This window comes from Carcharodon carcharias, chromosome 12 (assembly GCF_017639515.1).
Source record: "Carcharodon carcharias isolate sCarCar2 chromosome 12, sCarCar2.pri, whole genome shotgun sequence".
Taxonomy (NCBI): domain Eukaryota; kingdom Metazoa; phylum Chordata; class Chondrichthyes; order Lamniformes; family Lamnidae; genus Carcharodon; species Carcharodon carcharias.
Genome location: NC_054478.1, coordinates 145,561,823 through 145,585,688, shown reverse-complemented (window position 1 = coordinate 145,585,688; position 23,866 = coordinate 145,561,823). Strand labels below are relative to the sequence as shown.

The 23,866-nt window shown below is 39.0% G+C and overlaps 1 protein-coding gene across 13 annotated transcripts in view; it reads left to right on the top strand.

Annotated features, from left to right (window-relative positions):
• The window catches only part of hdac4 (histone deacetylase 4), a 454,869-nt gene that overhangs the window by 316,481 nt on the left and 114,522 nt on the right, over positions 1 to 23,866 (top strand). For all 13 annotated transcript variants that reach the window (XM_041201590.1, XM_041201589.1, XM_041201588.1 and 10 more), the window contains 4 exons: positions 2,875 to 3,006; positions 15,310 to 15,422; positions 19,723 to 19,839; positions 22,206 to 22,398. In XM_041201590.1, the coding sequence (XP_041057524.1) occupies positions 2,875 to 3,006; positions 15,310 to 15,422; positions 19,723 to 19,839; positions 22,206 to 22,398 (555 nt within the window). The remainder of the gene's footprint in view (positions 1 to 2,874; positions 3,007 to 15,309; positions 15,423 to 19,722; positions 19,840 to 22,205; positions 22,399 to 23,866) is intronic.

Below are 23,866 nucleotides of genomic sequence, written 5' to 3'. Positions count from 1 at the left end.
CTTGCAGCTGAGTTAATACCAGTAGCAGCAAGATGAGGATCTTAAGTAGTCATTATTTGGCCACTTTAGGGCCTCAATTGACTGCAGGACAGGAAGGTCTACCATGGGCCTTCCTGTTCAGAATTTTATTCTGGCGGCAGTGGGATTCAGGTATGCCACCATCCAGCCTAAATAAATGCCCTTCTCGCCTCCAAGCTTCCCACCAGCGCGAGCACAAGATTCCACCCCAAATGTCATTTAGTTAAAAATAACCTGTTGAAAATTTTTAATATTTCGTTTCTGGGGGTGGGGGTAAACACAATTTTAGAAGAAAGTCTAGATTATATAAATCAGGTAGGATGTGTCATACCAAAAATGCAAACTTAATTTGATGACACTATTGTGAAATGTCAAGTGATTGTTGATCATCTTGAAAGCAAGTTAAATTTGCCTCCTTCAGTGGAAAGTATAAGTAGTTATGGAACCAACTGCCTCCATTTGCAGGCGAACAAACATTTTTTTTCTATTTCGGCATATGACAAAGGAAAATATAACTTTTATTTATACGTCCAAATGACATGTTCATAACTGTAGATGAGATGGACTGAGTAAACAAGTTTATGATACTTCATCTATTAACGGAGTGAGAATTGGTTTAAGCAATTGGTATAAGTAGAGCAGTGACTTTTTGCAGCAAGTGATTTTATTTTACTGTTCAGAACCTTTCATTTTCACAATCTCTACATCAATCTTTCTTAGTACATCATTCTGTTATGCATAACTGAATGTATAAATTTGGTGAGATCATGCACTGTTCTAAATCCCTTGCGCTAATCATAAGGGTAGCATGTTAGTGCACCAGTGGCAATGAAGGGGTGAGCTGATATTCCACAGTTTGTGAACTCAGTGTCACTTCTTGTCCTTCCAAAGATCAATTCTTGGCCCCATCCTATTACTCATCCGCATGCTGCCCTGGGTGACATCATCTGAAGCCATTGTTTTGGGTCCTGCTCCAAACTCTGTCCCCTAGCTACCGACCCCAACCTTCTCCCTGGCAATAGTCTGAGATTAAAACAACCTGGAGAAAGAACATGATGATTTGAGATGGAGGATCAAATCATAGTGGATGAAAGGCCCAAGCAAATCTTAAAATCCTACAACTGTACCTCTAATTATAGAGTTCAGATGTAGTGTACTTCAGAAAATTTCACTCTTTCATGATCCACATTTACTAGACAGCTCATTTGCAAGTTCAAAATTAAGTATGGAGGAAACAAATTTAATAATTAGTTTTATCGTAGCCTCAAATTCTATTCCAAAGCTATTTATTTAAAGGGGATTAAAAATTAAAACTGAAATGAACTAGGACTTCTTGGGAGAATTAGCATTAACATTAAAAAATTACTCTTCCTCAACAATCTAATATTAGCAACTGACTGACTGAATTTCCTAATCTTTATGAACAAATATAACACTAATTCACTTCTAAACTTGCCAGTAGGCTGTGCAAAATATGAGTGATCCTTATATATAACATTTCAAATGTTAATCATAAATATTAACAAGAAAGAAGAATGTAACCCAAGGCTTATTGGACGTGTCCTAATGTGCTTTTAAGCATGAAATATGCTTCAAGTAGAGACATAAAATCCAAAGCTCTTTCATTGTGAAGACCTTTTGAAGATTTCTTGAAGACATGTTTTGGTTTTTTTTAAACGACTGAGGACCTTAAAAAAAAGCTCAAGCTCTAAGGATATAAATTACATCTGTGTTATAACACAACACCATGCAGCAAGGTATGGCCATGCACTGGATTTTATGATAAATCTTCACAACCTTGTTGAAAGATATGAAATGCTGTGGTTAGGTTTGTATTTCAAAAGTGGTACATTTGTTGATCCTAATGGCCCTTTTGTGTTCTTAAAAATTCCAATGCTCATTTCTTTTATTTCAACGTGTAAGCACTCTAGGATAATTTGTAACATTCATTTTATTTGCCAGTTACACATAGGACTTTGCGTTGTGTGTGATCAAGAGCAATTCGTGGCTGCTGAAAGGAAAGGATAGTTTTGTGTCATTGAATACATTTGTTATCAATGGGCTACTTTCCTTAGCAGAGACAAAACAGTAAGGAAAATATTGCAGATGCTGGAAATCTGAAATAGACACAGAAAATACTGGGTCACAACCTGAAAAGCTAATTCCGTTTCTCTCTCCGCAGATGCTACCAGACCTGCTGAGTATTTCTAGCATTTTCTGTTTTTCTAATATCTTTGCATAGATGGTTGGTTACCTGTAACCCATCACAATAACCTGCTGAAACAGACTACTTATTAAAATAGCTGTTGCAGCCCTCTTAATGGCTTGCTAAGTTTATCCAATAGTACTGAGATATTTCGACCAAAAAAGATGCTAAGTTATGCTGCACTCAGCAGTAAATTAAGCCCTGAGAACCCTGGTTTAGGGAGAATACAAATTTGCCATGGCTCACATTCATGATTGTTACCCAGTAGCCAAACAGAAAGCAAGCATGTTCAGATCTCAGATGGGAATAGGATTAGGTTCAGTTGCAAATGTGTTTGACTCGACTGCCAACACTCGCACGTGTTTTATCAGATGGTTGGTTGTTTGTACAAGATGGGGCAGCGGATTGATTGAATTATGACCTAGCGAAGAATCAACACTGGGAAGAGAAGAGAAAGAATTGAGAAAGAAACACTTCTTTTGTAGATGATGTATCCTGATAAAAAAATTGAACGGGCCCTACAGAATTGTGCTTTATACTGGCTTAGAGTTCTTTGAATGGAGCAAATTGCTCCACATTGAATTGAACTTTGAGCAAAAGGTTCCAGGGTTATTGTTACAAAATCTAATTTCTGGTGTTTGATCTAACAGCATCTGAGCCAAACTTAAAGGTACGCTCCAGACTAAAACAGAAGGTGGCAGAGAGAAGAAGCAGCCCTTTACTTCGGAGAAAAGACGGCAGCGCCATAACCACACTTAAAAAGAGACCCATGGATGTTCCAGGTATGTCAATAGCAGGTGTCAGTAAAGAGCATTCTTTAGTGTTCTACGTTAACGCATTGATGCCAATTCCTGATAGATATTTTCTGCTGTGATGATATAGCTATTATGATTCTGTTTGAGAACTGTTTAAAGAGCGTGTATAAAATGAGCATCTACATTGTTAACAATGAAAGATGTTTTTGAGCCTCTTGTCACACTTACCCTGTATGAGATGATAACATTAATGAGCACATTTCAGAAGGCTATGGTATTATTGTTGAGGTTCAATCCTGATATATCGTTCTGAATACTTTAGAATTTGTAAGACCTGTTCAAATGCAACAGATCCTTCAGCTTATCTGATTCTACCCTTTCAATCCGAATGTCTTCACATTACCCATCGCTTTCTGTTTCTTGAATTAGCTCAGTGCACTGGCCTCTGGACTATCATTCCTAACAATTCATCCTGACTGTTAATCACTCTCTCGATAAAGAAATACATCCAGGCATCTCCTACAAATTTGCTCTTTGTCATTTTGAATCTGCGTTTTGGCATATCTGAATGCATTGTTTCAGGTTCACTTTTTCTATCTTATTAAGTAGCTTGTATGTTTCCCCTTGAGATGTTCGTTTTTGAAGCTGAGCTCTAGCTCTGTTTTTGAGCTCTAGCTTATTGTAGTTCCCTGTAGTTCTTCCTTCCTCTGCACTGCCTCAAGGCCCTGGAGGGATACTTGTGTTGCAGAGATCTGAATGATGCGTAGTACTCCAGGTGGGTCTGACCAGACACTGTATGGTAAACATGGCCACTACAAATTTGAACTCAATTCTTTTTATTGCAGAATTGATGAGGAATAAGGTTTTAAATGCTCCATTTATTTGTCTACACCTCTTGATAGTGGACATTAATGTCACAATTGTGTTGGCAAATAATTTAAAACTGAAGGTACATCCTATCAAAAGGCAATTAAGCTTGTTATCCCTCTGAGTGTGAAGGGTGAGCAAGTTTAGCATTTTGGCTTAACTTTACCTAAGATATGCATGACCAAAGCTATTTGAAGATTGATGGACCATGGTTAAGTGTTGAGCCTGATTTTGGCTGTTGTCCCAATCAAAGGGATTTATAAAGGGAAAAGCTGCGCTGCTGTGGAGAAAGGGAAGTGGAACTAATTGAATAGCTCATTCAAAGAGCTGATACAGGCACAATGGGCTGAATGGCCTCCAATGCTATATGATTAAAAGAAAGAACTTGCATTTAAATAGCACCTTTCATGACCTCAGGATGTCCCAAAATACTTCACAACCAATGAAGTAGTTCTGAAATGTGGGCACTGTTGTAACGTAGAAAATACAGCAGCCAATTTGTGTTCAGGAAGCTCCCAAAAACAGCAATGTCGTAATGACCAAATAACCTGAGTGCTTTTAGTGATGATTGGAGGATTGCCCAGGACAACCAGGAGAACTCCTGTTCTTCAAAACAGTGCCATGAGGTCTTTTACATGCCCTGAGAGGGCAATTTAAAGTCTCACCTGAAAGACAGTGGGTGGAATTTTCTGGTCGCCCACTGCCAGGAAAGTGGACTTTTGGCTGGTCACGGTGGTGGGTCACGATGGGGCTGGAAAATCCCAGCCAGTACCTCTGCAGAGCACTTCCTTAGTACTACACTGGAGCGTCAGACCAACCTTTGTACTCAAGTCTCTGACGTGAACACACAATTTTCTGACTCCAAGGCGAGAGTGCTGCTCGGCCACAATGGGCACTGCTATTGTAAGACCTGTGTCCTTGATTTTCAGGTTTATATTGCCTGATTACACAATGACTGGATTGGGAAAGCAAAGTTCCATACTCAAATTGTGGGCTAGAGATGTTTCTAATGTTCTGAAAATGTAATAAGGTGCTACATAAATGCAAACTACTTCTTTCCAGTTATTTCAAATTAAGTATGGTTTAATGTGCTGTAATACTGACTGCAGTCGGTGCTAATGGTGTAAAATCACTTCTTTCAGGCAATTCAATAACAAGTGCAATTTTTTTTATCCCTAGAAAACTAGCAGCATTGTTCTGCAAAGTTGGGCATTAGTAAAGGACAAAGGTACTAACAATGCTCAGTTGGTCCCTTCAGTTTACAGTAATTAAATATAGCCATATTTAGACTTGCAAGCAAAGCACAATGCTGTCTTCCCAACCTAATTCCAAAAAATACCATTGTATGCCTTAGTGCCCACTTTTTTCTTTCTTGTCCTTCACTGAAAGTGTTGACTCCTTGCTGGAGTATGGTTCTTTGTATAAATTTAGACAGTGAATATCTCCAGGCTATTCAGCAGCAAGGCAAATTGCATCTGTGGTCTCGCTCAGTGTCCACATGTGCATCTGGATAGTAATTGTACTCTTCAGAGAAAAAGAAGAAAAAGTGATTTTAAAAATATTATATTTTTAACAGCAGAAATTATTTATCAAATAACCATTTCATCCATTTAAATACATTTGTGGTGGAAATTCAGTAACACCTTTGTTCATCCAACCTAAATTCTTCAAATCAGAATGCAACCATTTCTGACATTGTGTAATTTCGTGAAAAATTTGAATTTAATTGACACTTTTTTGGCATTGCCTTTATCAATTCACTCCCTTCTCTAGAGCATTGGCTGGGAGGTCCAGTGAAGATAATCCAAACACAGGTTCGGGTGACCTGCTGAGTGCCACTCTTACTCCAGAAATCTGTGCCAGAACTTGAAAGAAATGTCCTGGTGATAAGTCACTCTGTTGTTGATGGCACACATTCTAGGCATCCCTCTGCCAGTTAAGAGCATTTCCTGAGACCAGAATCATATTAGAACCATGGTGGTTTGTAATAAGTTAGAAATATATGGCATTGTGCACTAGCACCCTGATGTTAATTGGCCAGACGCATCCTTTCCATTGTTACTCTGACACTTTCCAATGGTGTGTATATATGGATAGCTCGGACAGGATCAGGCTTGTTTTCGAGCACCTTGTGATCAAGTCATGAGCAAAAGGAACTATGCTGCTGCCTGGGTAATGTAAAAGCAGGTGGTATAGGTGGAACCATTCCTCAATAAGGAGGTAACCTGTCCTTGACCAGTATGTTGTACTAAATAAATCTCACTTATTAATCTTACCTGAAACTGTTTGCAGTACATTAAAAAGAAATTAGACTGAAAACTGCCATATTGCTTTATTATAGTACTTTACAGTTGTAATATGTCCTACATTGTAATTAAAGTTAGTTTTTTTTTCAACTTGTAACAAAGTGATTTGTTTCACTGGTTGATCTGTTCTGATTTGTAGTGGATAATGAAAACATTCACCGTATAGTTCGTCAAAAGTTGGTGCGTTTCATTTAGTGAACCTTGTCATATTACCCTACTTTCAAAATGTTGTTCACTTCTAATGCAAATAGGCTCTCCAGCAACTAGAAAATGAAATGTTGTTTCACACAATCAAGCTGTTTGAAATCAGGTTATTAAAAGCAGAGAAGATTTTCATATCAGAGGTTCTTCAGGAAAAGTGGAAAGCATTGTTCATGTGCATCTTAATTGAGCCATTACAGAGCCAGAAAATCACCTGCAATCACTTCCCTTCCAACCCTCATTACCTGTGGTGTTCCCCAAGGGTCTACACTAGGCTCCTCCTATTTCTTATCCACATACTGCTGCTCGCGACTTCACCCAAAAACAATAAAAGTTTTCACATGTACGCTGACAACACACAGCTCTACCTCACCACCAGCTCTCTGGACTCCTTAAGTGTTAGTAAATTGTCATACGTCCAGTGCTGGATGTGCAGAAATTTCCACCAATCAAATATTGGAAAGGCCAAAGGCATCGTCTTCAGTCCCCACTATAAACTCCATTCCTTAGCCACCAACTCCATCCATCTCTCTCCCTGGCAGCCACTTGAGGCTGAACCAGACGGGTTTACAACCTCGGTGTCCTAGTTGACCCTGAGATGAACCTCTGACCACATATCCATGTCATCACTATGGAAAGCAAACAATCTTGTTTGTTAGATATCTATGTTTATAAACTGTTGTTTAAAGATTTATATGCCAATTAAAGGTGTAAATGTGGCCGATTATCAACAGTCTTATCAGTTAGGATATTAATACTCCTCTCCAACTTATCTACATAGATACAGAAGGATGCGTAGTGCCATCTAGGCCTCAAGAAATGAAAGTACATTTAAGTTTAAAAAAATAATAAGTACTTAGACCACCTTAAGGGTCTGAGCTTTATATTAATAGTATTCTATTAGAATGTTAGTGTTGCATGGTCAAGGTAGAAGCTATAAATATATTCTAAATTTGGAATATTGATATTGGATTTTGACAGGAGCTTAATAGGATTCTTCAATGTAGCAATGCACACTTAGTGATCATGGATGCTCTTTCCCTATATGCTCCAAGATAATTGTTCCAAATTAATCTGCTGATGATTTGGATAGCATAAGAGGAACTTTTTAATGATGCTGATATGAGAACAATCTGTCACCCACAAAGCACCACAAGATTCAAAACAAATTGGCCCTAGTGTTTGACAGGCTTGACCTGCTGCCATTGTGGACAGTGCCACTTTCCTGTCTGTGCACAAGGAGTCCAAAGACCGCTTCATAAATGAGATCCACAATGACAGGTGATTGCTGAGGCACTCTATGTGAATCTGACATAGAGGAGAATGTTGAGGCCTTGATCTGTTTTCAAGCTGAATTGTACAGGAGGCAGAGGACCATGACCTGTTTATTACTACAATGTTCCGTGTGTTTCAAGCACACTTTGAGCATTCTAATATATGAATGGAAAAAGTGGCTAGCCTGTATTTAGTAAGTAAGGAATATTTCCTGCTAGAAAAATACATCTTGCCAGAAGAGTTGTGATCATGTGTAATTTGTATAACTCATCTGCATATTCTATAGGCTTCCATCCTTATAGTTTCAAATTTCTAAAGCAATACTAAGTAGGGTTGCTAGAGTTGGAGAAATTGCTTCCTTGTGGTATTTGAAAAGAGAGTGCAGCTGCCTCACGGAACAATATTGTAGAATGTGGAAGAGTATAGAAGTCAAGGACAACAGGGTTCTGGTTTAAATAAATAGAAATAATTAAAGTTCAAATGCAACCAAATTAGATTTGTCCTTTTTTGGAAATGAGATGACTCAAATATTTGTATCACTCTGTCAACTGTGGTAGATAACATCTTCACCATTTTACAGCAAGTGTGACCCCACCCCATTAGATGCAAAGATGTGATAAACCTCCAGCAAGAGCCATATTCCCCTTTCTTTAAAACAAAGTTGAATAACCAAGGTGAAAGACCAATGCTTGCAGTGCGAGACATCACCCAGACAATTGGCAGTAGAAGGAGTAATTCAGAAAATGACATAAATCTGGAAGCAGTGATAGTGTGATGGAAAGCCTGCATTTTAAAAGCCAGAAAATTCTAGGTAGAAGTCAAGACTTGGAGAATTAAGATGTACCACAGCAGAAATAGTAGGAAAGATGAGTTAAAGGAGGGAACTATTAATGAGATTTGGTTTCAACATATTGAAGATGCAGGGAAGTGGAATGAGTGCAAGAATTTGGAACTTGGAATGAACAAAATGGGGAAATTCTGAAGAAAACAGACTAATCTTTGAATGAAATAGAGAAAGACAATATAGGTTATAATGGAGAGAGAGAGGGATGAACCATCAGCTTCCTCATCACAGGAATCAATCCAGTGAACTTTCACTACACTTCCTCTAAGGACAATGTATCCTGCTTTCGTCACAGAGATTAAAACTGTATGCAGTACCATACATGTGACCGCACCAATGCCATATGAAATTGTAGCAAGACTTCCTTACTCTTATACTGCAATTTCCTTGCAATAAAGGCTAGTGTACCTAATTGCCTGTTGTACTTGCATGTTAACTTTCCATGATTAGTGTACATGGACACCCAAATCCCTCTGCAACCAAACATTAGTATCGCGGACACCCAAATCTCTCTGCAACCAAACATTTATTAGTATCGCTCCATTTAAAAAATATTCAGCTTTCCTATTCTTCCAACTAAAGTAGATAATTTCATACTTCTCCATATTATACTCTATTTGCCTTCTTATTGTCCACTCACTTAAGCAAGTAGATCTCTCTTTGCAGTCTCTTTACATCTTCCTAATTGCTATGTATCACCAGCAAAATTAGATATTGCGCATGGTCTCCTCATCTGAGTCATTGATATAGATTGCAAATCACAGGTCCAAGCACAGATCCTTGTAACACCTGCCATCCTCAAAATGACCCATTTATTGCTACTGTTTTCTATCATTAAAAAGTAGGAGCAGAATTGGCCTTTCGGCCCCTTGAACCTGCTCCCCCATTGAATAAGATTGTGGTTGATTTGATTGTAGTCTTAGCTCCACTTTCTTGTCTTACCCCATAACCCTTGATTCCCTTGTAGAACAAGAATCTGTCTAACTCGAGCATGCGGACATACATAAAAATTAGGAGTAGGCCACTCTGCCCCTTGAGCCTGCTGCACCATTTAATAAGACCATGGCTGATCTGATTGTAACCTGCACTCCACATTCCTACCTTTCACCCTTCTGTTAATCAAGAAGGTAGGCAGTGGCATAGTGTTATTGTCACTGGACCCAGGGTGATGCTTCCAGGGACCCAGGTTTAAATGCCATCACGGCAGATGGTGAAATTTGAATTCAATAAATGGAATTAAAAGTCTGATGGTGACCATGAAACCACTGCTGATTGTCGTAAAAAAAACCATCTGGTTCACTAATGTCCTTTAGGGAAGGATATCTGCCATCCTTACCTGGCCTGGCCTACATATGACTCCAGACCCACAGCAATGTGGTGGATTCTTAAATGCTGTCTGAACGAGCAATAAATGCTGGCATCCCGTGAACAAATTTTTTTAAAAATCTATCTAGCTCTTCTGTAAAAGTATTGAAAGACTGCCATTTGAGGAAGAGTTTCAAAGATACTCAACCATCTGAGAGAAAAAAGCTCTCCTCATCTCTTTTTTAAATAGGTGACCCCTTATTTTTAAATCGTTCTAGATTCTCCCACAAGAGGAAGCATCCCCTCCACTCTGTCAAGACCCCTCAGAATCTTAAGGTCTCAATTAAGTCGCATGTTACTCTTCTAAACTCCAGTAGATACAAGCCTAAACTGTCCAACCTTTCCTCATAAGACAACCCCGCCCCCCCCCCGCCCCCCCGCACCCCACAATTCATGGTATTAGTCTAGTAAGCCGCCTCTGAACTGCTTCTAATGCATTTACATCTTTCCTTAAATAAGGAAACCAATACTGTACACTACTGCAGATGGGATCTTACCAATGCCCTGTATAACTGAAGCATAACCTTCCTACTTTTGTAATCAATTCCCCTCACAATAAATGATAACATTCTATTAACTTAATTAATTATTTGCTGTACCTGCATAGTAGCCTTGTGAGATTCATACACTGGGACACCTAGATCACTCTGAATCTCAGAGCTCTGCAATCTCTTATCATTTAGATATGCTTTTTTATTCTTCCTGCCAAAATGGACAATTTCACATTTTCCCACATTATATTCCATTTGCCAGATCTTTGCCTACTTACTTGTAGCCTCCTTGCTTCCTTTTCACAACTTATTTACTTACCTATTTTTGTCGTCAGCAACTCAGTCTTGAATATATTCAATGACCCTGCTCTCTGGGAAAGAGAATTCAAAGACTGACAAGTAAAGAATTCCTCTTAGTCAGTCTTAAATGGGAGACCCCATATTTTTAAACTGTGTCTCCTAGTTCTATTTTCCCCCACAAGGGGAGACATCCTCTTAGCATCTACCCTGTCAAGCTTCCTCAGAATTTTATGTGCTTCAAAAAGACCACCTCTCATTCTTTTAAACTCCAGTGAGAATAGGACCAACCTGCTTAACCTTTCCTCATAAGACAATTTTTTCATCCCAGGAAGTGGCTTAATGAGCCTTCTATGAACTGCCTCCAATGCAAGTATATCCTTAAGTAAGGAGATCAAAACAGTAAGCGAGGTGAGGTCTCACCAATGCCCTGTACAGTTTTAGCAAGACTGCCCTACTTTTATATCCTGTCCCCCTTACAATAAAGGCCAGCGTTCCATTTGCCTTCCTAATTATTTGCTGTACCTGCATGCTAACCTTTTACGTTTCATGTGTAAGGACACCAAAATCCCTCTGTGCTGCAACATTTTGCAGTCTGTCCATTTAAATAATAATTTTCTATTCTTTCTGCCAAAGTAGACAACCTCACATTTTTCCACATTATACGCCGGCTGTTAAATTTTTGCCTACTCACTTAACCTATCTTTATCCCCTTTCAGTCTCTTCTTTTCCTCATTACAAAGATAAGGTGGAAAGCAATTTGTATCGTCGACAAATTTAGCTACATTACAGTTGGCCCTTACATCCAAGTCATTAATATAGATCATAAATATTTGAGGCCCTGATTCTTGTAGCAGTGCAATAGTTATGGTTGTCCACCTGGAAATGACCTATTTGTCCCAACTATTTCCAGTTAGTTAGCCAATTCACTTGTGCTAATAATCTCTCCCAATACCATGAGCTCTTATCTTGTGTAGTAACCTTTTATGCGGAACCTTATCGAATGCCTTTTGAAAATCCAAATAAAGTACATCAACTGGTTCCCCTTTACCCATTCTGCTTGTTACAACCCTAATAAATTTGTCAAATTTTTCCCTTCCACAGAACCATATTGACTCTGCCTGATTGTATTATGATTTTCTAAATCCATTAACCAAGCCTCAATCCATGATATATTATCCCCAATCCCATGAACCCTATTTTGTGTAAGCAGTATTTATTCGCCTTAAAGAAAGGTTCAAGATACCAATTCCATTTATTTCCAGATTGAATCAGAATTCTGGATACACATAAGGGTATATATTTCATAACCAAATCAAAAGATCAACATAGAATGGTGTGTTATCAGTGAAATGCGCGCCAGTGGGCAGTGAGCTTTATCAGTTGGTGTCACCCAAATGTTTGCTAATGGTAGCTGTTCTCGGAACACACACTTACCTTGGGTACACTACCTGGACAGGCATCTAGCAGGTTCTGGAACATGAGAAGCTTGGTTTTGCCTCTGTATTAAATTGGATTTTGCTTTATATTGCCTGAGGTTGATTTGTTAACTTGTTTCATTTCTGTAATGTTAGGTTCAGCAGTTTTTCAGTAATAAGCCAAAAACTTAAGGCTGCTCTCAATAATAGTGATTTGATTTATTAACTATTTAAAGGTGGGTTGTTGTTTACCAACTCGAATGTTTTAGCTTATTGTAAGCGGATCACTCCTTGTGATGGCTAAGGGCCTAAAGCATTTTCATTCCATTTGCGCATTGCGAGGCTTAGCTAAAGCAAATACAGGGGAACCTCTGCTTGCAGGTCAAAGGATAGGGGTTCAATTCTCGTTAGTAACTGTGATTGACCATCATTGAATCAAATCTAAATCTCATTGACTTAAGGGGGCAGTAGACTCCACAAAGTGGTCTATGATTTTTCATCAGTAATTAGAAACTTTGTATTTTAAAAGCCTGAAATCTGATCTAATGCTTAGAGATGCTGTAGTAAGTTGTCTTCCATAGCTAAGGTCACAAGAAAATTGATTGTAATGTATACTGCTCTATCCATTTGATGTCGATAGAGTACTTTCAGTCAAATTTGTGTGAAGAGCAGAGAATTCATGTGGCATGGTGTGTATGATATTACAGCGGCCATAAATGGATTAAGTTTTCGTTTCTATGATTGCCTGGTCATGCTCTTGTCCAACCAGATTACACAGAAAAAGATGAGTTGCTCCAGGAGCAACCAGTGATGTTGAACCTGAGAAACTATTACTTAAAAAATGACAACCAACCAGTGTAGCATCTAATTTTGTTTGGTTGATTGCAACCTATTCGTTTAAGTGTGCAGCACCTCTAAATTTTTTTGCGTAGTTGTGCATGTACAGCATCCTGGATCCAAATTGCAGAACATTTGTAGCAGGAATGTCCAATCTTTCGAAGCAGCCAGCCTGAACTGCATGGCAGAACCATCGAATCTTCCATCTGCACCCTCTCATGCAATAAATCCAAGCTCTCATACTCAAACTGATCTGACAGTAAATTTTGAGGCGTCCTTACGGTAAAAATCCGTGTGGTATAGATACGAAGTCCAAAACTCCCCGTGCTGCTAGCAGTGCAGTAAATTCTTGTGCCCTCAACCCTCCACAGCCACCCGCCCTCACAACCATCAAAAGTCCTTCTGCTACAGGTCTGGATCTTGCGTCATTGTTTGCTGTTCCTGGCCTGCTCGGCTGCCTTCATCCTCTTCACTACCACTGGCGTCCTTCTGCACTCCTTTCAGCTTTTAACTTCCAAGCTTGGAAACTGTGTCCTTATTCATATAACAAGGGCTGTTCCTTCATCAGTCTGAATGCACCTAACGGGGTAAGACTTTCCTAACCCTCATCGGCCACACAGTTTGAGCTGCTGCACACACAAATATAAATAAGGCTGGATTGAAGAAACTTGCAGGCCATGCCTTCAACACTGATGGTTAAGGAAATGATCTCTATTGTTGAAGAAATTTTGCAGTCACTGAGTGACAGAAGTTCTTTGAAATCAGGTGATGAGAACAAAGTTGTGATCCATTATCCCAGAGAGTCATAATTAACATGAAAGCCTCTAATGCCGGAAGATGGTGATCTGGAGTGTTAGACGTTTGTGGTCAGCTACAGGTGAAATTGCCATCCAAATCTGGTTAATCAGACTTGTTACAGGATCCAGACAGCAAAGTTAACAGTTCTTGATGACCTCTTGGCTTCAGAAATTAGGAAGTTTCTGCATGCCTCATCCTTGTGTCTTTTCATGGTCAGGATCCAAGATGGGAAATTTGTGTCAAGTTTCTGGATTTTTTGATCACTTTTCCACAGAAAGATATGGAACAAACAATTACTTTTCATAGTGAGGTTTTTCCAAAAAAAGCGAAAGGCATCGAGACAAATTCTCTTTTCTTTACAAAGATGACAGTAGGTAATTAACATGCTAATCAGCTAGTTTAATATTTCCTCGTGGACTGTAAATAAGCAACTAATTTGCTTGCCCCTGTATTCAGAAACACCTCATACCCATTATATTGTAAAGACCATGTGAATAACTTTAAACCCACTGAATGGGATGTATACCCCACCCAATATTACTCTCCCATTAATTTCAATGGAGAGCAAAATGGAGTGTGTTGGAAACCCAGCTTTGCTGATGCAATTCTGCTGGACAGCTCTTGTAAGAATTGAGTAGGACAATCCACTGGTTTAGGAATGTGTGACATGTTCTTTATGTTGTACTATAGTCATTTGAAATAAATGATTTCAGTCATAACTCTTACTCAGTATGCTCACCTATGTGAGAAAGAGAAATGACTTAACTATTCATTTCCAGCATTGTCTCACTAATTATTTGTTCAGCCCGCTATTGGCAAGATTGACAAACTGTACTTATGAAGGACACAAACATCCAGTATAGATCACAGAGTGCTGTTGCCACATTCATGAATTACCCTATTGTACAATTGACTTAGAGAAGTGTGACTTAAGTCCCATAAAAGTGAAGCATTTATACTGATTAAAAGAATAACGGACACCGACGAACCTGAGAAGGTATCTGCAGCAGACCAGAATTCACAGCAACTTGGTTCTTGGAGATTCTATGTCAACGTTGATCAACCCTTCAAGGAGTCATTAAAGTCATTACTGGTTCAAATGGAGAGGCAGATGTGACATAGTTATCCTTGAGGATAAGGCTCTTGAAAAGGCTGTTTAATGAAACAGAATTTCCCAAGTCAATATTGATAGTATTATCAAATCAGAATGACAGATTTCTTCCACTGGGCTAGCGGAGAAATAGAGCAGTTCCTATAATTTATGTCATATTGATTCAAAGAATGAGGAGCACCATTTCTGTAATAGGTAGATGTAGGTGGTAGTGCAGTGATAGCTGTTGCATAGAGTAGTACTCTAGATTTAAATCTCCATGATAACTTTTTGATATCAGTTGGTGAGAAGTGGCACAAAACACTTCCCTAGTGGGTAAAGGAGATTGAAGTTGGGCAGCTTTCTTTTGAAACGTGTATTATGTTTGCAAATGGAGAAGCATGTAGTGTGGCATTTCAATAACACACAAGTAGTTATTACTGTATTCATTTGTGACTTAACAGAAGCAGCCTGTGATGTGGTATTCTAAACTTGAAGTCTCCTTAGTGATATTTTGTTATTTGTTGTTCTGTTTTATCAGATTCAGCTTGTAACAGTGCTCCTGGATCTGGCCCAAGTTCCCCCAACAACAGCTCCAACAACATCACTACAGAAAATGGGATAGCAGGATCGGCAACCAACATGCCAACCGAGGTAACCTTCCTGTGGTAAATGTTACGCCTGGAAGTGTTGGGGTAACAAATTCCAGCCCTGGTTCTGATTTTAAAATGGTTTGTTTTCTGTGGTTCCCCACCCTCCTTAATTCAAATAGAAACACGTGATTGCAGTCTCTGATGATCAGGCTACGCAAGTTGAAATGTCACTTATCAAACTGTTTCAAACCACATGCTACACATGTCCACATAAAAAGAAAAAGTAATTCAACCAGTCAAGTCCATCTGTCCACAGTTTGTGTGATTATCAAGGCAATTTGATCCCCAAAACCCTGGAAAACTCGGAATCAGATTTATTTAGTCATCATAAATAAATTACTCTGATGTTGTCTTCGATTACAAACTCTGTTCAGTCTCCGCTGACACTCTCCCTGGCAGCTAACTGAGACTGAACTAGATGGTTTGGTTCCAAGGTGAGCTTCTAACCACATATCTGACTGTTTCATCACTTAGACAATTTTAAACCAACTCCAAAATATTGCCCAATTCTGCCTCCATTCAACTGCTGCTGAAACCCTTACCCATACCTTTGTTACCTATAGACCCAACTATGGCAACATATTGCTGGCCAACCCTTTCATATTTTGCCCAACGCAAACTTGAGGTCATTCAAATTTGGCTGCCCTGTCCTAATTCGAACTAGGTCCTGTTCACCCATTAAGCTGCCAACCAGCATTAGTTCCTGGTTAAGCAACATCTCATTTTCAAAATTCTTAACCTTGTCTCCAGTTCCTGCATGGCTTCTATCTCTCTGTAATCTCATCTAGCCCTGCAACGCCACGAGATCGCTGCATTCCTCTAATTCTGGCCTCTTGAGCATCTTTGATTTTAATTGCTGCACCATTGGTAACCATGCCTTTAGCTGCTGAGACCCTAAACTCTGAAATTACCTCCCTAAACCTCTCCTCACCTTCCTCTTTCTTCCTTTAAGAAGCTCCTTAGAAGCTATTCTTTGGCCAAGCTTTTGATCATTTCCCCCAATATTGTATTGGTGATTTTGTTTTTTAATGCCTCTGAATTGCTTTGAGAAGTTTTACCACCTTAGTGCTATATAAGTGCAAGTAATTGTTGTTTCTTATTATATCTTGGTCTTTATTCCTACATCTTCTATTAACCCCTGCTTCAAGGAATACCAAGTGCTTTCCCCAACCAGGAGTTTATATCAACACTTCCTAACCTAGGAGAAATTGCTTTGCCAACCTTAGAATAGTTCCTTATGCTAATGAACAAAGATAAGAACCATGTCAAGAAAGAAATGTAAAATATATGGAGGTTTTTTTTAGAAAGGTAAGATTAAAATAAGGTCTGATTATATTAAAAACAAAATCTTTGTTGCAACATGACGACTTCTGGCCACATTTTTGAAGTTGTCCGAGATCAATGCTGGTACTCCCCTATTGTAATTTAAACAATTTTTTGTAGGTTTAAAAAAAAACATGAAATAAGTGATTTACCTAAAAGTTATATATTTCTTTATGTTTTTGAATCCTTTTATCAGTTTTCAAAGGACTGTACATGTATTAAACTCTCTGAAACATAAGCCTTCGATCTTCGGAGTTTTTCAGCAATTTTAAAAATCATTAATTTGAAAAAAAAACTCAGATATTTCACATTATTACTTGTAATGCCAGTGGCAGGAGTTTTGAGCAATGGTGTTTGCTTGCAGAGTCTGGTACCTGTTAATTAGTTCATTTGCACAGCATTTTTCCTGATGCTTTTCAATTCTATTTTTAGAATGTTACAAACAGCACTTGGGGACTAGGCTGATCTTCCGTTCTAGTACTTTGAACCTGTGCAAATACTTAAAATATCCCACATTGCTCTGAACAGCAAGTTATTCGGGCATCAACAAATGCAGAGAACCCTCTGGCCACTGAACACATGGGTTTGGGCCTGATGAAGTGGACAGGAGATGAGACAGGGATATGGAATTGATGACAAGTAGATTGGCTCTGATGAAGGGGTGGGAAACAGCACCATGCATGTCTAGAAGAGAGGTGCAGAAGGATGGAGCGAGTGAAGAGACCAGGTGGGATGGGTGGCTAGAATAGTGGGAGGTGCTCATTCGTGATAATTGAATTGCTTTATAATGTTAGAGATGACATCAATAAAGGGGTGATTCAGTTCATTGGCCTTGTGCCAGTGCTCACATTTCAACTGCAGCAATTTACTCTAAGCTTATTGCTCTGCCGGTCACAGTATCATTTAATGTTCTTGTTTTAAAATACACATTCATTTTCCTTGGTAAAAGCTGCTGTAATCCCTGCCTCAATATCCACTTGTGGTATAACATTCCATATTCTAATAACCCTCGCTTGTGGGGGACAAAATCTTCTAACTCCCTTCTTTATCCTCTAGTAATCTTGAGTTCATGCCTCCTTGTTTTTGATTTAGCAATCGGTTAAAATAGTCTTTCAATATTTAATCTCTAAAAACTGTAACAATCTTGAAAACTTGTATTCAATCCCTGTTTACCATCTTTGTTCCTGTGGTGGTGGGTGTGTGGGGTGGGGGGGAGGGGGGAGTGGAGTCCTAATTTTTTAACCTTTCTTCAAAACTATAACTTCTCATTCCTGGTATCATTGAAGTGAATTTTCATTTCACCAGAACAGCATGTTAATACTCCAACTATGAGGTAACAATGCCTTGTACAAACTGAACTACAAATTCCTAGCATTTGATTTCAATGACCCCTGTGCATAAACCCAGAATCACATTTGTCTTTTCATGATCTTTTCTACTTGCACTGCCACTTTTAAAGATCTGCCTATCTGTATCTCTAAATCTTTGCTCCTCCATTCAGTTCAGAATCTTGCCTTTTAGGTTATGCTTAAATATACTACTAAACATTTCCTTGCATTGAACTGCATCTTATATCTATCTGCCCAATCTGCTAACCAATTTCCTGTTGCACTGTTCCCCGGTGTTTTGGACTTCCCTTTTTAGCATCCGCAATCCTTAATTCTTCTTATACCTGGATCATTTACATTAATACAGATTGAGATCCCAGAACAGAATGCTAGGGCACATCACTACTTGCATCCCACCTATCCATATTATTTGCCCATGTTCTCTTGCTGTCTTTACTCATACAGCTCTATACCCTTTTCTACGATATGCCATCATTTTTATAACTGTGTGAAATTTTAGCAAATGCCTTCTAAAAATCCATATTCACAGCATCTGCTGCATAGGTGCAGCATTCATTGCTCATTCAGAGAGCTGGCCCAGACACGATGGGCTAAGTAGCAGCCTCCTGACCTGTAACAATTCTGTGATCCTGAGTATCTCTTTATCTAAACAGTGATTTTTCTCAAACAATTAAATCAGTCAAACATGACATGTGGGTTACAGATCCCAATTAGCTCCTTGCTTTCTAAGTGTTAACTTAATTCCATATTATTATGGAGCTTTTATCCACAACCCTGGATGAAACTGAACTTAGGATCAGTAATTTCCTGGCTTACCCTTTCTCCTTTCTTGATCAGGGGTGTAACATTTGCACCCTCCAGTATTTTGATGTAATTCTGGTTTCTAAAGATGCTTTTTGAAAAATTATATTTAATAATCCTACTGACTGCTCCCCAATCTCCCCATCAGTTTGGTGTGCATGCCTTCTGGGACTTAGTACTTGTCTGTTATTAGATCTATTAACTTTATCAAAATAATTTATTATTGAATATTTATCTCCAGTAGTGTCCTTTTCATATTATTCTTAGGTAATTCTGCTGTTATAATTCCATCTTTGTCTGTAAATACTGAAGCGAGGTACTTATTAAAGCATCCTTTTAGGTACACAATGTCCCCATTGTAAGTGGTCCCACCTTTCAACGATATTTTTACGAAATGAGCTTGTAAAAGCCTTTTCACAGCACTCATCTCTTTCTATATTTCTAGTGCTAATTTATAAAGTTAAGAAACTGTACTTGGTGGGATAATATCAAGCAGTTTTCACCTTTTGCTTTTTGAAACCTGGCCTGTCGTAATCATGTGACTAATAATACCACATGCTTTAGCACACACCAATCAGCAACACCAAAGGCACTCTGCCTTCTTGTAGATAAAACCACTTGAATAGCTTACAATAATAAGGAACGTTTACTGTGGTGATAATCTAAGTTTATGGTTGATCTTTTGGAGGCCAGATTCTAAAATGTTAGTTTTATAATGTCATTGAAAAATCAGTTCAATAAAATGAGCCGTTTTTGCCACTTAAGTGGCAAATTGATAAAAATATATTTTATTGTTGAAATTCATATACTGTCCTTTTCCTCTTTCAGTCTACTTTGCCTCACAAACTGGTTGCTCGAGATGGCTCAGTGACGCAATTGCCTCTATATACTTCACCATCTTTGCCCAACATAACTTTAGGTCTGCCAGCCACAGGTCCCTCTAGTGTAAGTACTTGAACCATCTGATATTTCACATGTACCATTAATAAATTACAGTGGAAACATCCAGTAGACAATTTGAAATCTGTTAGTGGCTAGCCTTCCATTTCATTTATTCCTTTAGCTCTTTTGGTAGAAATTTTGCTGGCAGCTGGGGAACTGTGAGCAGATCCAGCATTTGTGGGCAGATGCCGTCAGTTGTGTTAAGCAATCCTCCAACCTGCAGCCATGTAAACTGGAGGATGTTGCCATTGCTCCTCCCCACCACCCCCCACTTCCATTGCACAAATGGATGTGATGGAATAAATGGCAATTTAGGGTGATTTTCTTCTGCATATGTCAGTGTACTTTGGTTCTGCAATGTAGCTTGGAGTTTTGAAGCACAGGTTCACACCCATGTTTCTCCACACAGTGAGTTCATGATCTTGGGTAAGCTGTTAGAGGCACCAGGTGAAGGTTGGACAGTTCCTGCCAGGATTGAAAAGCAGGCCTTATTGCCCCCTCTCCCAACTCTGCAGGCATTCATTTCGGCAGTATCAGTGATCTAAGAGCAGATAGATATGCCTCTTGTGCAGGAAATTGGAGAGAACTATGCTGGGAAAAACATTAAACTTGTTGGGTGGGTTTACTTATTTTCATAATTTTTAATACACTCCACATTGAATAGAACCCAGGGCACAGTCATACTCTGAGGCCTGATCCTGAAATTCACTAGAGCTTTGTGAAGTTCAAGGAAGGAATCTGGTTCAAGGTATAATTGCTGTTGTCTGAACATTTGACCCTTACACTAATTGCAGAGTGAATAGTAAGCAGTGCTCCATTGCACATTACACAAGTGATTCTCCTGATATATTAATCCGCCCAAAGGGAAGCAAGTAGTTTTTGTTAAAAAGAAAAATTAGTGGGGTGTAGACAGTGCTGGCAAGACCACATTTGTTACCATGAGGTGATTCGGCCTTCTCCTTGAACTGCTGCAGTGCTTGGGGTAATAATGCTCCTACATTGGTACTAATTAGGGAATTCCAGGATATTGAGCCAGTGATGGTAAAGAAACGATATATATCCAAGGCAGGTTGGTGTGCGGTTTGGAAGAGATCCTTAAGGTGATTACCACAACACTGGCTCTCATCCTTTTCCACGGTAGAGTTGCAGAAGAGAGTGGTGCAATCGAGGTAGCCTTGATGAATTGCTAAATTGCATCATGTGTATACTTACAATCACTCTGTGCCGGTGGTGGTGGATATTGAGCACCAGTCAAACTCCTCTGCTTTTGATGGCATTGAGCTTCTTGAGCTGCACCTCACCTCACTGGCATTCAGCTTGTGCTCATGTCTGGATCTAGGCTATGATGAGATCAGCCACCAAGTTGTTCTGGTGGAACCTTACCTGAGAGTCGGTAAGCAGGGTATTGATGAGTAGAAGTTGCTTGATGGCACACTCGGTGACTCCTTTCATCACTATTGGTGATTGGAAGGAGGCTGGTAGGATGGTAATTGCTGGCCTAGATTTATCCTATTTTTTGTAGGAGGGGCATAACTACACTGTTTAGTAGTTACCATTGTCCTAGCTTTACTGGAACAACATGGCTAAGGGGACAACTAACGCTGGTGCACAGGTTGTCAGTCTTAAAGCCTGGATATTGTCAGGGCCCATAGCCTTTTCTGCATTCATTTGACTCGGCCATTTATGAATGTCGGGTGGAGTAAACCCCGACACTGGTATCTCCAATGACGAGGAAGTGGTGAAGTGCAATCATCCTGTCAGTACTTTTGGCTGATGACACTTGCAAACACTTCAGCCCTGTCTCTTGCAATCACACCACAGTTCAGGATGGGGATATTCAGCAAATTGGTTCTGCCTCTAATTGGATACAACAGAAATGGCATCTGTGACATAGACTCCTATTGAATTTTTGAAGTTTTATAATTTCATGATTTTTTAAAATTACGTACTTTGGTAGAAATGGTATGATGGATTTTATATTCAAATGTATAATTTAGCAATACTACATTTCTTTCTTGTAACAATTTATTTGAAATACATTTCATTATTTTTATACCCAAAAATAATCAATTGATTTGTACATTTTAAGATTTCCCCATTTGTGAACTTTGAAAGAGATGCATAATATTTACTGATACTTCAAAAATGAATGCCAAACTCTTTGTTCTACTGAGGTTTCCCTGAATTTCTATTCAAGCGTTGTTTCAGTTAATTTATCACCATTTTAGTCAGATGTATATTATAAAATTTCTTACATATCCATTATAGTGGAGAATTATAACTGTGGTTATTATTATTAAAATATTTTGTGCGATTATTCACACAAAACATGTATGTAATTGTACAATGTGTTTTCTATTTGCGTGCAGGGAGCCTCTGGACAGGCAGAAAGTGAGAGAGTGGGCATGCAAGGACTCCCATTGAACACTCCATTTATTGCTGGTACTCATCTGCCACACTACATTGCCACATTGGATAAAGATGGCAGTAGCGGGCATACACCTCTATTGCAGCATATGGTCTTGTTGGACCAACCTACACCCCAGAGTCCACTAGTAACTGGTAAGTAACTTTGTAAAGGTGCTTTGAATGATTCAGGTATGTATAAGAGATTCATCTTTTCTAATTATAACAACTAGAGATTCAACAGCGTGAAGAGAGTATCTGGTACATATATTTTAAGTAAAAGGAAGCTTGATTTCTATGCCTTTGAAATTACACAGTGCAAAGGTTGGGATAGAAAAGAGTGTGCTCATGTGAAATTCCTTTACCTTTTTAAGCAGAGGTGTTAATATCTCTTGAAAGAGCAATCCAAGAAATGTTCTATGTACATATTAAACACTTGTAAGCTAATACTCACTATTATAGTTGTGACCTCAGCCTGTTCACTTAAAATCAGAGCTGAGTCATCCAAGTCATTCTAGCGTAGCCACCAGCAACTAGCTCAAAAGCTGTTGTGGCAGAGGCCCAAGAAGTGGTTGACTGTCTGCTTGTTTGCTCAAGCAGCAGTGCTTGGAGGGAGGTAACAAGGGAAAAGAAGATAACTTCAAAATTTGTGAAGATGTTTTTCTATTTAGTAAAAACATTTGCACCTTGGTGTATATGACCTAATTTTATTGACCTATAGGTGGATTTTGTCCCTTACTAAAACAGCCCCTTTCTGCAGTCGCACGTGTTCTCATGCACTGTTCCTTTTCCTGGACCCTTCAATACCTGTTTAACAAAATAACCACACTCTGAGACTGAGCTGTACAGGAGATTAAAAAACTGCTTCTTTCACTCAGGGACCTGAGTTTGAACCCAACCCAGACTGATGGGATGTCTGTTCTCTCTGACAGTTGTCAGTGTCCCAAGTTTCCAGTACCTATGGATTTCACAGTGCAATATTTTCCATAATTGGCCACACTTTGACACTATATTGTCAAACTTAGTCAAAGAGCTGGTGTGGAAAATGGAAATGTTACTTTGGTGTGTAGTAAGGATTGATGTCCTGAAATTGAGATTTAATACTTCTCCTTGGGGATGCACATGTTTAAAACATGTCTTCCAGTGGTTCAACTGGAATTAAAGAATCAATTACATTATCTGATGCTGAATGGGGAATGTGTGTGTCCTGGGCAAGATTTCTTCCATCAAAAGCAATTGAACTGGTTATTTATCTCATGACTGTTGAAGGGATCTTGCTGACCCTAAAATGGTATCCTGTTTGTCTATGTGATGATGGTCATTGTATTTCAAACTAATTCTTTCTATGAAGAGTTTTGAGATGTGGTTTGACATTTTTCTTTGACTACTGGAGCAAAAATGTCCTGAGACTCCTCATTCCTGTTATTAGTTACCAAGCCAAGGATGTTAATTACCAATCTGTGGCATTTTGCCAGATCTTTGGGTTCAGTTGTGGTTGTCTGGAAGTTTCAAAGTTCACCTTCAGCAATGAATTTGTGGAGCTCATGACTTTTTTGTCAGAAAGATCAAGAGCATCTGGTCAGCTGCCTTTGTCCCTTCCCTTCCTTCCCCTAATTCTTTGGGA